Below are 17,678 nucleotides of genomic sequence, written 5' to 3'. Positions count from 1 at the left end.
TCAACAACACAGTGTCAAGCTTGTAAAGCTATAATTAAAAAATTCTTTTAAGTTTTGTGATGTACAAAAGAAACCAGAAGGATAAAATCGTTGGTTACGTCATAATGAATGTGACGATTTTCCTGTGGTTGGTAAGGAGAGGGTTAACTCACTCAATCCTAGAGATTTTTGCTACTTTTCAAAATTGGGAAAAATGTATTAAAAATGAGCATGTGCATAGATAGTTTTATTCAACTATAATTAACATGTAAAAACTAAAAACAATAGCTTTGATACTATGCCTATTTATAATTTGTCTCAAAAAAATGTAATAAATAGGCATCTGGTAAAAGTAACCCGGGTAAACTACGGATATAGTCGGTGTTAGGTGTTGAGTGAGTTAAACCTCAGAGAAATCAAACAAATATGTACATAGAACAAAGATTGCCTTGCTTTCTCTACAATGTATCTCCAGTCCTGCCAACTGATATGAGAATTTCATCAATAATAAATGTTGCTGCTCAAAGCTCGAAGAAATAAATAGCAATGTGAAATTGAATTAAGCTTAAATTTAATATACAAAAACAAGATAAAATGGACGTTTCAGGTTTCCCCTTTATCAACAAAACGGGATGAATGAAAAACTACAGACGAATGAGATAATGTGGTAGTGGCATTGTTAAGATTCATCATTTAGACATGTCCAACGCATATAAAAAAAGTTTTTTCCCCCAATAACCATCACTGTCCGACAAGAAATCCTAGATATTACCAACAACAACAAATTTGATCAACTATTAAACATTTATCTTTCAACTCCATGACACAATAATGGAGAAAATCATTACATAATTGTATAAAAGCTGCAGTGATGGGTAATTCGACATAGACTCCTCGAAACTAGGTAAGAAGTTGCCAGGAGGCACTGGGTGGAAGCGAATCGGCTTCGGTCAAGATCCTGCCTAACGGCAAAATCGCGTCATCAGCGGGGACTTTTCACCCGTCCAACATGTACCCGATGTGGGAACGAACCCGAAATCGTAGAGCATCTAGTTGAACGATGTGTTGTGAAGAAGCTTCCGGGCAGTGCATGAGTGTGGTGAAGAATTTGCTGATTGGGTTGATTGTCATAACAATAGTGTGAGCACCATTAGAAGCTGCTACTTTTTGCAGATAAAGACTTTGAACTTGAATTTGAGAGTGACTTTTGTTTCAATATAGAGAAACTTGAAATTCTCAATTCTGACTAAAAATCTATTTTGATCGTCTGCTTCCTTCTGAATCATACCAGATTGACATGATTGTGAAGAACCAAACGAAGGCAGCCAATTGGGGATTTTATCCGATTCCCTTGTATTCACCAAGGACATAACTGTAACAATCAACATCAACACAGTAAAACTTAGACTATGTACCTTTACAATTATAAATCACATAATATAGTTTGTCACCCTAAAAAACACGAATTATCTTCCTTTTTCCCCCCTCCACAATAGCTGAACATGAAAGGGATAGACCTTAAGGCAGTTCCCCAGCACAAATCAACGAAATGGTACCGATCCGCAATTTGATAGTACAGTCGACTCCATTTAATCCCACATCGGTTAATCGTACACATCAATTATACGCTACACATTTTTTTTCTCTACATAATCGCTCCGCATAATCGCACACCTTCTCTGCTTAATGAGTACACATTGATACCATCTTGATAGGAGAAGAATATCTAAACGTTAGAAGAGTAACAATAAAAGACACGTGCGTGCACGTAAGTGCTCGTGCATGTGTGTGTTTTAGTGAGATCGTGTGTGTGCATATATGCGGGTGAAGTTTTAATTGTCAACAGATGATAGTACCCCTGACAAACACTGATACGCCGCTTCATCCAAGGAGAATGCTTGACAGTTGATCTCCATCATTGGTGAGATTGGAGACCAGGGTTTAGAAACAGCTTGCATAGAATAGAAAGCAATCAACGCTTCACGATTACTATTCTTACAAACAATAATGTCACATTTTGTTGTCGATAAAAGATACAAAAGAAAAGAAACAAACAAACAACAATAACAACAACAACAAAACTAAAATAAAACACCTTCTTAAGAGGCCATGTCGTGAAAATGACGGTCCCAAGCCCGTAGAAAACTCAGAGGGGAAGATCCTACATGAATGGCACTTGAAAACTGGTGCTTAGATGCAATATTTAGCTTCTCCGCTTAATTGACACACTTATCCGAACTCCTTGAAGGTGTGAGATTAAGCGGAGTCGACTGTACCAATGATTGTGTTTATCAGAAACTCAGATAAGAGAGAAGAGGATATCGATGATGTTAGTAGGGTTAAATAAGAGCAGCAACAAAACAAAACACAACCATTAATCAAACATAACAAAAAACTATTTAAAACAGTTGTTTTTCTTTTGTTTTGTTTTTTTTTTGTGCACTATCACCAGATTACACTTTAGGTATTTATCGTAAGTAACGCGTCATCAAACAGAAAAAGTGTAGCAAGGTTATGGGTATTGATAACATAAAATCATGTGGTGTGCATTATTTTTTTAAATCTTTGGTGAAGAAAAATACAATACCTGTGTACGACGGAAACCTGTTTATAACTCATAGATGGAATGAAGATGACGTCACTCATGTCTTTGTTCTTAATTTTCACCATCCGCGTTTATGAGTAATTCTCACTAAACTATTAATCAGACTATAAACATTCAAGGTTACACATAGTTTTGTGTGTTGGTCCGTTATACTTCCGGATGGCAATGTTGTGAACTTCTTAGCCAACCGCATACCATTCGATTCCGTCTTACACAGGTCGGACTGTATCTCTATCTTTGCCCCCCCCCCCTCTCTCTCTCTCTCTCTCTCTCTCTCTCTCTCTCTCTCTCTCTCTCTCTCTCTCTCTCTCGTCTTTCGCTAACGTATACAATCCCACACATACGCGCACACACTCGCAAACACAAAATTACGATTACGCATACACATTCACAAACTCTCTCTCTCTCTCTCTCTCTCTCTCTCTCTCTCTCTCTCCTCTCTCTCTCTCTCTCTCTCTCTCTATATATATATATATATATATATATATATATATATATATATATATATATATATATATATATATATATATATATATGCATGTGACCCTCGGCATCGAAACGGTATTAAGTCGGATTCTTCAATTTTGATGTTTTGGTACCCAATCATAGCTTATTTTATGCTTTAAAATTTGATACCAAATTGATAAAATTATTCATTGCCGAGATATGACCGTTTGAAGTAGGGAATGTGTAAAAACCAAGTTTTTAGAAAATCGACTTTGAAGTGAGGTACCGTTTTCACGCACAGTCAAATCAATGGGCAAAGATAACTCCTTAGATACGGGCATTGAAAATTTGACGAGAATAGTAAAATTTGCAGAGACGCCAATTTTCAATTTGACTCACAGGAATTTCAGACACCACTCGGAGGAATTTCAATTTCAATGCTGAAAGAGGAATTTCCGTACACAGAAAAAGGGAATTGGGATCGTATTTGGTATTGTGTTTAAATATTGTATAGACAGTGGCGTGGGGCCATTGGATCGAATGGTGCCAGGCACCGTACCAATCTTTTAAAAATCATTAACAGCATAATTTAATTAAAAATAAAACTGAGAAATTTTAACTCCACTGTCTTTCGCCAACTCGCCAACAACATACTGCCTTTTTAGTCCCCACTCTATTCAAGATTCCGAATCACACACTGCGCCGACTCGTGTGTTGGTGACATCACCCCGCGAAGTAGTGACTTAATCAAACACCGTGGTGCAAAGCAATCCAAGCTCCAGTTAAATGCTCTATCCATTAGTATCGCTACAGCTGATTGAGCGAGAAACTGGGTCGAATTATACTATCTTCAAATAGCGGAAAACCCCTCGACTTGTGCCAGGATCTGAGAGCTCCACCGTTGGACGGGGGGATGCGCCAAATTAGGGTAACTTCGGCCATCCAAAATATTACATTAACTGTCAAAAACACTGATCATTGTCAAGTTTATTTGTAAGCAGCAAAGAAAGCCAACATAAAACTTAAAAATATGACATATCAACACCCCCCCCCCCCCCCCAACTCTTTTTCACGATTATTGAATAAAGTAATTCTTTGCAACGAAGCATTGTGGAAGAATTTACCAACATTTTTCTTGCTTGTAGTGCCGAGTTGATGGTTACGTGTGTATGAGTGTTTATTTGTGTGTGTGTGTGTGTTTGTTTGTGCGTGTGTATTTGTGTGAGTCAGAGAAAGAAAGCGAAGATTGTCAACAGTTATACTTTGGTGTGTTTTTAGATTTTGTAAGTACTTAAGTGGAGTGATTTTTTCTTTGTGATGCTTTAAGATCTGAATCTACCTTTTATTTGTGCAATCATTAATCGTAGTCCACTGATTTCCATTATTTGAGATATACTTTGAAGTTTTGTTTTGTTAAACAATGAATTGCAATGAATCAAGTTGACTCTTTACTTCACCGACCGTTTGGGAGATTGACACTAGATGACAAATTAGAAATAAAAAGACTAGTTCCTCACCAACCAACTGATTTTGAATTAACACAGGTGTGGAAATCTCGAAAACGCTCTTTTTCAGTGACATGGTATGACAGGCATGAATGGCTCACAGTTAGTTTAGAAAAAAAAACCGTTTCTTTTGTTTTTATTGTCTACTTTTTACAGATACAACAAACACTGACAAATCATGGACATCTATAGGCTATAGTGACCTTAACCACTTCCATCGTAATTCTTAACCTCCTGAACGTTGTTTTAGCACCCTTAAAAGAGTGAAAAATTTCTTGCGAAATTCAATGAAACACAGAGCGGTTAAATTCGTTAATGATTCTGTCAATTTACAAAGCTGAAATAGATGCCATTCCAAATTTCAATAAACACATTATAAAAAGATTTGCAGAGATGAAAATCGCCGTGCAGATTTTCTTTACAAGTACTAAAAGTAAGTAATTTCTGTCATAGGTTTTTTTTTCTCTTGTGAGTTACATTTATCACATATTGATTGCATTATCGACCAAAACCAATCCTTTAAATGGTGGACAAAGAATAATTGCAAAGACCTTTTCATACGGGACTTGTATCTCAGTGTTGTGGCTTGATGGTTTCATGAATTATTTGTTTTTGTGAGATTTGTACACTCGTAGAAACCATCGACCCTCCCCCCACCCTTCCAAAAAAGAGAGTTTTTGTGCTCTCTCCTCTTAATCGTGTTCACTGTTTTAGAATTTTTTTTCTTCTTCTAATCATGGCACCACCATACGCCGTCAATACGCCACGCCGCTGTGTATAGATCTAAATAGATAACTGATTAGAACTATATTATGAATGATAAACACAATGCCAAATACAACTTGAAAGTTTCCTTATTTCAAATGAAGTAAAGCTCCAAAACCTAATGTTAATGTTAGTGATTGTAGTAATGGTGGTAGTGAGGATGATGTAGTGTTGGTGGTTGTGTAGTAGTAGTAGTGGTGATGATGACGATGTGATAATGGCTGTTGTAGTAGTAGTAGTAGTTGTAGTGATGATGATGTGGTGGTGGTGGTTGTAGTAGTAGTGATGATGTGGTGTGGGTGATTGTAGTAGTAGTAGTGATGATGTAGTGGTGTTGGTTGTAATAGTAATGATGATGTGCTGGCGGTGGTTGTATTAGTAGTGGTAGTGATGATGATGTGGTGGTGGTGGTTGTAGTAGTACTGGTAATGATAATGATGTGGTGGTGGTGGTTGAAGTAGAAGTGGTAGTGATAGTTGTAGTAATAGTGATGGTGGTTGTGGTTGTAGTAGTATCAGTGGTGATGATGATGATGATGCTGTGGTAGTTGTAGTAGTAGTGGTAATGAAGATGATGTGGTGGTGGTGGTGGTTGTATTAGTCTGGAGGGGGGGGGGGGGGGGGGGGATCCTTGGAACAATTTAACCTCACGGGAATTTGACGAAGTTGCCCGTAACCCGGAATTTTTTGCTCCAGACCGGATTTTTTTTTCGGTGAAACCGGAGTTTTGGCATCACTGAATTTGGCATGAGCTTAGATTATACATTTGATAATGTACATACAAATTTCTGAAATAATCCAATAAAATAAAAAATTAAAGGGTTTTTACGGCGCTTGCAACACTTCAGTAGTATTGGTGGTGGTAGGGGTGGGGAAACATAAACTTGGATGACTTCCTCTTATTTTGTTGAATATCACCGAAGGGTAATCTTGATCGTTTAGGCCTTTGAAAATATTGTTGCTTTGTTACGCTTTCTTCTCTGCTGTAGTAGTTGGAGATTAATATCAGTCAGTTTCACGTTTGTTTGTTTGTTTTTTAAGTTTTTTGTTGTTTTTTTATCGTTGTTGTTTTGAATAGTAGGGGGCCGAGAGCTGTGCCCAGAGGAACACCAGACACCACTTGGGCTGACTGATGAATCACCGTCCACAACTACATACTTGTCTTCGATCGGTCAAGAAGGACACAATCCATTGGAATGTGTTTCCTATTCCACATATCTCCATAATTTCGGTGCCAATGCATGACAATGCTGTTACCAGCCGAGTGCGGTGAGAGAATGTGAGTCAAGATCGTGTATCAAGAATTCAACTTTGAGCCGCCTGGAGTGGAACTCGAACAAAGAACCAACCGGTTTCTCAAAAAATACAACAGTGTCTCCGAAGGGACTTAGGATTTCCTTTAAATCTGAGTCCATGCGTTGTATGTAAACTTGAGCTTTTATACAGCGCAATATCCACTAAATATGCTCAAAGCGCTTTGCAATGGGTCCCTTACCAACAGCAACACGAGAGATGACGCCTGTTATGCGATATTACAAATTTTCCATCAGAGACAACGTTGTTGACGACCAGGTATTCATTTTTTACCTAAGTACGGTGAGAGAATGTGAGTAAAGAGTATTTTCCAAGGACTCAACTACGCGCCGAGCGCGGCTCGAACCCAGAACATTCCTACCCGATAGCGAGTGTCACACCACAAGACCACATAGACGCACTTGTAACATGTATATAACATGTAACTGTTTTCTTGGTAAGAACTACGTATCCCAAACTACATCATCATCATCATCAATGCCTTTTTCACCTTGGGTCATTTATAAGCCACAGACAAACAGTTTCCATCCTTCTCTATCCCGAGCTAACTTTTTTGTTTTTTATCTCGTTCCATGTCTTATCACTTCTCTGTTATATGTGGTCTAGTGGAATGACACTCGCTTTCGGATCTTAAGGTCCTGGGTTCGAGCCTCCCTCGGCGCATAGTTGAGTCCTTGGAAAAGACTCTTTACTCACTGGCCTGGCAACAGCGTGGTCTCTGTCCGAAAAAACCCCCCTGTAATATCGCCTAACAGGCGTCATGTCCCGTCCTACATGCTAAGTGTTGCTGTTGGCCAGGGACCCCTTGTAAACCGCTTTTGAGCACGAATAGTGGACATTGCTCTATATAAATGCTCTATTAATATCAGCTTCTTTAATTCTTCTCCATCTTCCCCGTGGCCTTCCCCTTGATCTTCTGCCCCGAGGGTTCCCAAACTACAGTCTGCTGTTAATAGGTGAATGTTTCTTAACAAATCATCAAAAATGAGGTCTCTTTGAACAGTCTCTCTTTCTCTTGAATTTAATTTAGTGGTGAAAAACTTATACCATTAAAATCCGCAGCATTTGAAGATTCTAACATTATCCCAAATTGGGTCCGTTACGACGTGTACTTATTTGCAGGTCTGATAACCCAATTCCTAATGGGCTCATTGTTGTAGTGGAAATCTCACAAAACGACGCAAAATTGTCCATGACAACAATGTTAAAATAGGCCAAATTATAATTAAGAAATTATGATGCAGGCACCGGTGTAAGATAAAAATCTGAATAAGTGTGTATGGAAGGTGCCAGGCAAAGCAAGAAAGAAAAATACAAGAATCTTGAATTTTTCTTTTTTGCTTTGTCTGGCACCTTTCATAATAATAATGATAATAACAATAATATTAATAATAATAATAAATGGCATTTATATAGTGCTTTACCCCGTTGTCACTGGCTCTAAGCGCGTTACAGTGATATAAAACAAAACATATTACTGTAAGACAACTGTTGATGGAAAAGTGATACTAATTAAATTTAACAACAACAAAATGATAAATATATAGATAGTTCGAAATTGTCACTCAGGTCTTTGTTATAGTTTTTTGCCATCCGCGTTTATGAGTTTTTCTCACTAAACTGTACTAACCAGACTATAAAAGTTCATGGTTACACATAGGTTTGTGTGTTGGTCCGTTTTAGTTCCGGATGGCAATGTTAGGGTTTTGAAGGCCTATGTATGGTCAGTATTATTATATGGCTGCGAAAGCTGGACAATTACAGAAGACATTAGAAAGAAACTGGAGGCAGCAGAAATGTGGTTTCTTAGAAGGATGTTAAGAATCTCATGGACAGAGAAGAAAACTAATGAAGAAGTATTAGAGCAGGCTGAAACTAAAAGGTTATTAATTATTAATTCGTACAATAAGAAAAAGACAAATGCAATTTTTAGGGCACCTAGATCGACATAAATGTATTGAACATCTTGCTCTCACAGGAAAGATAGAAGGTAAAAAGAGTAAATGTTGACCAGAAAAACGTATTTGAATAGTTTGAACAGCTTGGTGACAAAGAAAGAGAAGAGTAATATTAGTTTTCTGAGGTTATCTGATCAGAGAGATGAATGGAGTACCGTGATCACCGATCTGGCACAGACTTGGTACTTGAAGAAGAAGAAGGCAATGTTATGAGCTTCTTAGCCAAGCACATACTATCTATAGATATCACAATATTTTCAAAATACACAAGAGCACAGAACGACACGTCTTGCCTGTTAGGCGTGTTTACATTACAAGTACAAGTAGTTTTGATAAATCACCCCCCTCTCTCTCTCTCTCTCTCTCTCTCTCTCTCTCTCTCTCTCTCTCTCTCTCTCTCTCTCTCTCTGCCGTACGGCAGTTAAAATGCGTTAACCACTCGGCAAACTCACTCCCCATAATTTACTCATTACCATCCTGGAAAAAAAGGGGGTAGGGTGTGTGTGTGTGTGGGGGGGGGGGGGGGGGAGTAAAAATTTGAGCAAACTAAACAAAAAAAACTGCACGCGCAGAGCATTTTGTTGATGCTATCTACTGATTACACATGTGCTCTTCTTCTTCTTCTTCTTCTTCTTCTTCTTCTTCTTCTTCTTGTGAGAAAGAAAAAAAGAAAGGAGACATAAAGAGAGAAGAGAGAGAGAGAGAGAGAGAGAGAGAGAGAGAGAGAGAGAGTTGTACGCCACTACCACATTATCTCATTAGTCTAGTGTTTTAGTCATCCTGTTTTGTTGATAAAGGGAAAACCCGCAGCGTCCACATTATCTCTTTTCGTTTAATTAATGTGAAACTTACATTCAATTTCACATTGTTATTTATTTCTTCGAGCTTCGAGCTGCAACATTTACATTAGATGGTGAAAATACTGTAAATTTGCTTCTCCTACTATCTACTCAGTTTGTATTTTATAGATAGAATGAAGTTGACATCACTCTTGTCTTCGTTATTGTTTGTTTTTGTTTTTTTTTTTGTTTGTTTGTTTGTTTGCCAACCACGTTTATGAGTGATTCTCACTAAACGGAATTAACCAGACTATAAACATTTAAGGTTACACATAGTGTTGTGTTTTGGTCGGTTATACTTTCAGATGGTATTAACCATTAGATTTTTGACCAATTAAAACATGAAATTTGTGACACACCTTCACACGTGCTCGGACAAACAGAGTCTGGTTGTTTATAAACAATAACGTGAATGAAATCGACCTCTATCTGATCATTGTTATTGTTTTTATACCACCATGATACGATTTTCTCGAGCAGATTATAAACGTCTAAGTTTACACATAGTTTTCTGTGTTGGTTCAATTTATCAAGCGGTAGAACAGTGGGCATTTTACTTAGACACATACCATCAATAGTAAAACCTGTGTAGTTCACTATGTTAACCAATCACTGCCAGTGTTTACATTAGGATGACGGTCCGAGAGGCGTGGTTATCTAAGGGTCTATTGTTGTGAGCTTCTTAGCTAAGCGCACACTATCAATATTTAGTTTAATTTTATCAAGTAGTAGGCGTATCTCTAAAAACCTGTTTAAATTATCTTTGTACGGTATAAGTATGAAGCGTGCACACCATGCTGAGCACACTCCAACTCCAAGCAAGTATCAAGTGATAGTAAGGACTGAGGCAAGTAGCATAAAAACTAAATACTGTATACGTGACCCTGCGTCTCAAAGAGATATTATGTCGGGTCGACAACGGTGTTGAAATTTGAATTTATAGTTATAGTCACAATTATGAAACTTGGGGTTAAATTCTATTCGGTATAGAGGAGAATAAATGGCATTTGTTACATTGGAAAAAAACGTTAAGTTCGTATTTCCTCCCATTTCAATTTTAAATTCAGTTTTCGGAATCCGATTAATCCCGACATAATACCGTTTTGAGACGGCGGGTCACTTCACACGATATCAATCAAATTCAGCGGTGTGTAGAAACTTGAATCACGAGTCTTGTTTTGTTTAGTATTACCGCTCAGTCCTCCATCGAGTTTCTCACGAGTTCACGACACATTACCCTCTACTTTAGTGACCCCCTCTACTTCAGTGACACCGGTAAGTGTTCGTGTGAATAGTTGGTAAGTAAGTTCTGCCGGACTCAGGGAAAACCCCATATTATTTTAAAATTTGGCCAGAAACGTCGTCCTTCAAATATCGATCGACTTAAATGACCCTCATTTTGGAAAAAAAAAACAAACTCTTAAACTTCGCGAAGTCCCAGGTTTGAAAGTTGTTTTTTGCCAAGATGAGGGTCATTTTAGTCGATCGATATTTGAAGGACGAGTTTTCTGGCCAAATTAAAAAATAATATGAGTTTTTCCATATTACGGCTGTGTCTTTGTAGCAGTTCTTAACGGGATAATAAAATATGACCTATCGCCGAAATATTCAACACTTCTGTAAGGTTTAAACTGAGTGCATTCAATTTCCTCTCTGGTCCGTCTTGCTCTCCATTTGACCTTTCCTCTTTGTCGGTCTCTCATTAAATTTCATCATAGCAAAGTGAGTGCAACTCACTCGTTTTAAAACAGGAATTAGACGCGAACGTTTTTATCTCGGAATTAAAATTTCTTCCAGCTTCCTGCCAACGAAGTGAAACAACACAATTTATTTATTATTGTTTTTAGAACACCTTTGGATGATCAGTTCTCGTGTTTGGATAGTAATATGAACGTTTTCGGTTACACATAGTTTTGTTTGCAGGTGTGTTTCATGTGTTTGTAGTGAGTAAATTACAGAAATGTGTAGCGTCTATGACACACGAATGATTCACGCACAGAAGAGGAAATGGAATCCACATATTCATTTACAGCCTAATACAGTCATTTGAGACGATCTTTGTATTATGTTTCCGTGTGCTCTAGTCGACGTGTCCCTATTCGCAGGTCTGACAATCCAAATTGTTATGGGTTCATTGTTGTCAGTTGTAATGGAGAGATACTCTCACACCAACCCAAAACATTGTCCATCACGATAATGTTAAAACAAAGCCCACACTCAATTGCGTTTGGTGATCAGAGCTGCAAAGTATGTGCACCAAGAAGTGTGTTTGCATGTATAAAGAATAACCAATCGTTGAAGGACAACAAATCCTGTGATGATCAGTGACTCAGTTGATCAAAAAACCTGAATATCAATATCTATAATGATACCGCAAATTAATGGTGTCGTACAATGTAACATATTGATCGAATCACCCTGTATATAGATAGTATGAAGTTGACGTCACTCGGGTCTTTGTTATTGATTTTTGCCATCCGTGTTTATGAGTAATTCTCACTAAACTGTATTAACCAGACTATAAACGTTCAAGGTTACACATAGTTTTGCTAGATAGTATATATGCGCTTGGCTACAAGCTCACAACATTGCTATCCTGAAGTATAACGGACTAACACACACAACTCATAAACGTGGATGGCAAAAACAAAAATAACAAAGACTCGAGTGACGTCAACTTCTTTCCATCTATAGAAGGAACGAAATTGACGTCACTCACCTCTTTGTTATTATTTTGAGCCACCCATTTTTATGAGTAATTTTCAATAAATTTTATCAGGCAATGAACGTTCAAGGTTACACAAAGTTTTGTGTGTTGGAACGTTGTTTCTGGCTGGCAAAATGTTGTGAGCTTTTTGGATAAACGCAATGCATCAATATCATTAATACTTTAAGCGTGAAAGATGAAACACGGTTTTGTGTCGTGACATGTTTAAACTGGCTGGCGGATGTTGTGAGTATTTTATCTAAACGTATAGCATTAATAAATCGCTCCCATTGAAACGTGCATATAATATAAGGCCCGCTACAGAGTGGGCCCATGTTTCTAACTTAAAACTTCACACTACATTCTCACTCGTTTACATTGCTTCCGCAACGGATGAACCTAAAACACTTCTTCCCAATACGGGAACAGAGTTACCCACAAAATTCCAGGTTCACGGTTCTCATGTGAACCTCATCTCAAACTACCGGACGGACTGTGAAATTCGTTTTACTGCAGCATTAAAATTTATTTCACATTCCATCCGTGATGCGACAGAATATAGGTCACTGGGGTGAGACGGCGGGAATGAGTTGAAAAGCGTGAGAGGAGGGGGGGGGGGGGGGGGGGGGGGGGGGAGCTCTTGACACAAGGGGCCAAGTGTGTATTTTTTATATTGTCTAGTGGGAGCGATCTATTTTCATTTTTTCGTCCAACCAAGTCATTGATTACATGATTTGTTGCTGTACAACTATTGGACATTTCTAAATAAATGTAAACACGCTGCTTTGTTTGTGAAAGTTGTAGTTGTAAACATACCTATGAGTCATGCTGAGCAAAAAGACCAATAATTGTGACGTTGGATATTTCTCAAACTGAAAACTTTTCACTATGTGGGTCATTTTGAGCACACTTTGCAATGTGACCAATGACCTCGAGTACATGGACAGGAAATAAAGATCACCCCCATTGTCAACATGGATGACGAACGTTTGAAGCTGTGGAAAAGCGTCTACCGCTATATGACAGCAAACAATCAATATTCGAACAGAATATTTATTCAAAAACTGGGGTGTATTTAGATCAAGGGTTATCCATGGAAGATCATGTTTAAAAAATATGCCAATGTTGTAATTATCACATTAGAAACATTGGAAGAATCAGACGTTATATTGATGAGGATATTACAAATGCTTGTTAATTCGTTTATAAGTAGCAGATTATATTATTGCAATGCCCTTCTCATTGGCTGTCAAAGTAGATCAATTCATCAACTACAAAAAATTCAAAATAAAGCGCTAGACTTATAAAATTAACGAGAAAAAAAAAGAGATCATATAACACCAGTTCTCCGGGAATTGCACTGGCTTTCTGTGAAGTATAGGATAGAATTTAAGATATTGTGCTACGTTTTTAGATGTCTGGATGGATTGGCACCTGAATATTTGCAGGATCATCTCAGTCCCAACTTCTAACAGTTACCACCTCAAAATCCACTTTCGGTGAAAAAGCCTTTTCATTCATAGCTCCACGCCTTTGAAACGCACTTACCCTCCTTCCGCACTAGGACAAAACTGTCCCGGGACAAATTTGTCCTGTCCCACTGGAGAAAACTTCTATTCAAAAGGGGTTCCGCACTAGGACAGGACTGTCCCAGGACACACCTGCGCGAATGCATTATTTTTTTTTTTTTACAAGATTCAAAAGTTTATTTGTAGGCAATTGCAACTCTAATAATTCACATTTTATGAATCAACATAAGATACGACATGACGATAATGATTGTTTACACTGTACAATGGGATTTGTTTACATAAGATTTATATAATCATAAAATATTCTTATAGCAAGAGTAATATTATTGCTACTGCTACTACTACTACTACTACTACTACTACTACTACTACTACTACTACTACTACTACTACTACTACTACTACTACTACTACTACTACCACTACTACTACTACTACTACTAGTAGTAGTAGTAGTAGTAGTAGTAGTAGTAGTAGTAGTAATGGATGAAATAGAGGTTGCATATTTCTGTGCTTTACTACGTGGATAAAAAAGACAAATTGAAAGAGAAAACAATATTGGATGCATCCTTTAATGACCCAAAGATTGCTCAAGGGTCAATTCCGTAGACTCTATGGTGATCTCCGATCTTATCTTAAAATGACTTTCTTGGAATCACCTCATTTTACCCAGGTGCAAATAAGTACCAGTTCGCTGATGAAAGTAATCTTTGAAGGACTAACATCATTCAAGAGGATAATAGAAAGTCAGCATGCTTCGTACCCGAAAGGCATCAGTTGAGTAAGTCACCTCGCCTAGCTCAATTTGCGGCGCTGCACTGCGGTTGACGCCTGGGTTATACCTCGTCCTAGCTAAATTTTCGGCGCTGCATTGCGGCTGACGCCTGGATTATTCCAGTCTTCCCTTGGAATAGACCCTCGAGAAAAAATTCTCCTATGGGATGAAAAAGGGAATTTTATTATTTTTAAGTTTAAACTGTTATCTGTCTGCTCAACGCCACAGAGACATGGATAAGTTCCGGATTTATAAGCTTAGGAGGCAAGATGGCCCATGGTTAGCGCGTTGTACTCTGGACTGAGAGGTTCTGTGTTCGATCCGACCGAAGCCAATTTGTACTTTCTAGAGCAAGAAAATTTACTCCAATCACTCACTCCATTCAAAGGGTACCTGTAAAGCTGGGATAGTAATCTGCGATAGACTACAGACTAGCGTCCTGTTCAAAGGTTTTCAAACAAATACGTTAATTGTCCGCTTCACGCTATTGAAACCGGAATAACTCCTGCACCATTGGCTACAAGGCTCTGAAGGACTTAATTTGTTTTACAATGAGTCCAAGTGGCTCAGAAGGACTTACTTAAAAATATTTTCATTGAGAATTCCCGAAATAAATAACGATAAAGATAAGTGATCCCACAAGTTACCGAATAGATGTGCGATCGGTTTTAGACACGTTACTGCTGTGTCACCAAGTGTGACACTTCTTAAATTATATTTATAAACTCTACGTTTTTAAATTGCCGAAAATGTTTATGTTGCTATGCCTTCTGTACGTGGTTTCATCGCATAGAATTATTTTTTGAATTGTTCCTGCTTTTTTTATATTCAGAATTGAAATAAAAAAATAAATTATAACTGCGAAATTGAATGTAAGCTTCAGTTTAATATACGAAAACAGATAAAATGGACGTTTCGGATTTCCCCTTCATCAACAACACACGATGAATTAAAAACTACAGACGAATGAGATAATGTGGTAGTGGCGTTGTTAAGATGCATAAACAAAAACATTGATGGGCAGGACATTGTATGCTACTTTGTGAGGAAGCGCGAATTAAAACAGAGCAATAGAAATTTATAAAAGGTGCGTAATTAATGAAGTCAAAAGAGGGGAGGCGGGTAGGAACTGTGTAATGCAGTATAGAAAGTGAACTAAAATAAAGTGTGGACTATTGTTGGAAAATAAATACAATGGAATTGGAAATAAATACAAAATATAAGGGATGTAGGTATTAATATATTAGTGGCATTAGCCGCAGCAGAAGCTACAGTAGAAATAGTAGTAGTAGTAGTAGTAGTAGTAGTAGTAGTAGTAGTAGTAGTAGTAGTAGTAGTAGTAGTAGTAGTAGTAAGTAGTAGTAGTAGTAGTAGTAGTAGTAGTAGTAGTAGTAGTAGTAGTAGTAGTAGTAGGGATGAAGAAAATAAAGACAGGCATTTCAATTTTGACACGGCGCCGCCAAGTCTGGGACTTTTTTGTCCTAGTGCGGAAGGCTGCTATATTTTTCTGCTATCACAAACGATATGAACACGGGACTGGGACAGTCCTGTCCCGTTGATTTTATAGCATTTCACAACGGCTTGGAACACAACGGGACTGTTTTGTCCCGTCCCAATAGGTGCGGAAGATTTCTCTAAATTCCCAGGACAGTCCTGTCCTAGTGCGGAAGAGGGTTTAGTCCTCGGACAAAGTCCTGTGAAAATTAATCATCTTACAGGAAATGTCTCAAGACTGAGTTGTTCCGTGAGGCTTGTTTTTCATGAAATAGATGTTGCTTAGATTTTGTTTTTGTATGCATGCTTATTATGTATCATGTAGTGTCGTACTAGATAATAAAACGGCGCGAGCAGTCAAAGGATTCTGGCCCATATCAGACAGAGTAATGGCAATCAAACTACAAGCAAAACCTTTTGATTTTGATATTTTACAAATATACGCCCCAACCACCAGTCACGATGATGAAGAAGTGGAAAATTTCTATCAACAAATAGATAAAGCAATGCATCAGTTTAAGTCTTCAGACATAAAACTCATCATGGGCGATTTTAATGCCAAGGTGGGCCGAGAAAGAATAGAAGATATTGTGGGCCCACATGGTCTGGGAGACAAAAATGACAGAGGTGATCGTCTTATTCAATGGTGCCGTCAACATGATCTGACAATCACAAATACTTGGTCAACAAACCACAATAGAAGGAAGTGGACATGGAAAAGTCCTGGAGATGGAGTGAGAAACCAAATAGATTACATACTCATCAGCAAACGTTTCCGAAACTCGGTTTTGTATGCCAAATCTATGCCGGGGGCTGACTGTAACAGCGATCATATACCTATGCTATGCCCCATACGAGTTAAATTGAAAATCTGCAAAAGAGCAAAGGCTAAACCTAAATACCAACTAGACATTCTCCGGGAGGAACAGAAGATACAAGAAAAATTTGAACTATCAGTAAGAAACAAGTTTGAAGTGCTTGGAGAACTAACAGATATAGAAGAGAAATATGAGCAGTTTAAAGACAGTGTTGCTGCATCATTAGAAGAAAATGTTCCAACCACACTTAAGTTGCAGAAGAAGAAATGGATTACTCCAGAGATATTAGAACTAATGAATGAGAGAAGAAAGGCCAAAAATCAGGAAGAAAAATACAAGACTCTGAACAGGCAGATAAAAAGAAAATGCAACGAAGCTAAAGAAGACTGGATAAATGAACAATGTCACTATATAATGTCCTGCAAAGAAAAAAATGGCAAATTCTTCCATCAGAAAATCAAAGAAGTGACAAACAAAACTAAATCAGGTGCTAAAAGTGGATGCATCAAAGACAAGCGTGGAAACACCATCATGGACAAAGACTGCATTCTAAACAGATGGTCAGAATATATTGAAGAACTTTTTTTTGATAATCGAGGAGAAATGCCTATGATAAAAGAACTGGAAGGGCCTTCTATAATGAAAGATGAAGTTAGGAACGTCATGAAAAGCATGAAAAATGGAAAAGCTGCAGGACCTGATGCCATAACAATTGAAGCCTTGACTGGCCTGGGTGAATGGGGGATTGAATTCATCACAAACCTTCTAAATCAAGTGTATGACACAGGAAAAATGCCAACTGATATGAAACGATCCATTTTTATAGGACTACCAAAAAAGCCAGGGGCAGTTGATTGTGAACAACACAGAACTATTAGCCTAATGAGCCACCTCACAAAAATTCTTTTGAAGATAATTTTACTAAGAATAAGAAATAAAAT

At 37.8% G+C, this 17,678-nt stretch overlaps 1 protein-coding gene across 3 annotated transcripts in view; it reads left to right on the top strand.

Annotated features, from left to right (window-relative positions):
* The first annotated feature begins 10,304 nt into the window (after positions 1-10,304).
* Positions 10,305-17,678, top strand: part of LOC144965074 (hydroxylysine kinase-like) — a 28,570-nt gene continuing 21,196 nt past the window's right edge. For 2 of the 3 annotated variants that reach the window (XM_078899982.1, XM_078899981.1), the window contains exon 1: positions 10,305-10,686. Coding sequence is in view for 1 of the 3 variants with exons in the window: in XM_078899979.1 (XP_078756105.1) it covers position 11,354 (1 nt within the window). In the remaining 2 variants the exon portion in view is untranslated. Of the gene's footprint in view, positions 10,687-11,322; positions 11,355-17,678 lie in introns of those variants that run through there. The other variant, XM_078899979.1, reaches the window with a different exon arrangement.

This window comes from Berghia stephanieae, chromosome 2, assembly GCF_034508935.2.
Source record: "Berghia stephanieae isolate SIO BIC M18660-M18661 chromosome 2, UCSD_Bste_1.3, whole genome shotgun sequence".
NCBI lineage: Eukaryota > Metazoa > Mollusca > Gastropoda > Nudibranchia > Aeolidiidae > Berghia > Berghia stephanieae.
Note: the sequence above shows the minus strand (reverse complement) of the source record. Positions and strands in the feature narration are given on the sequence as shown.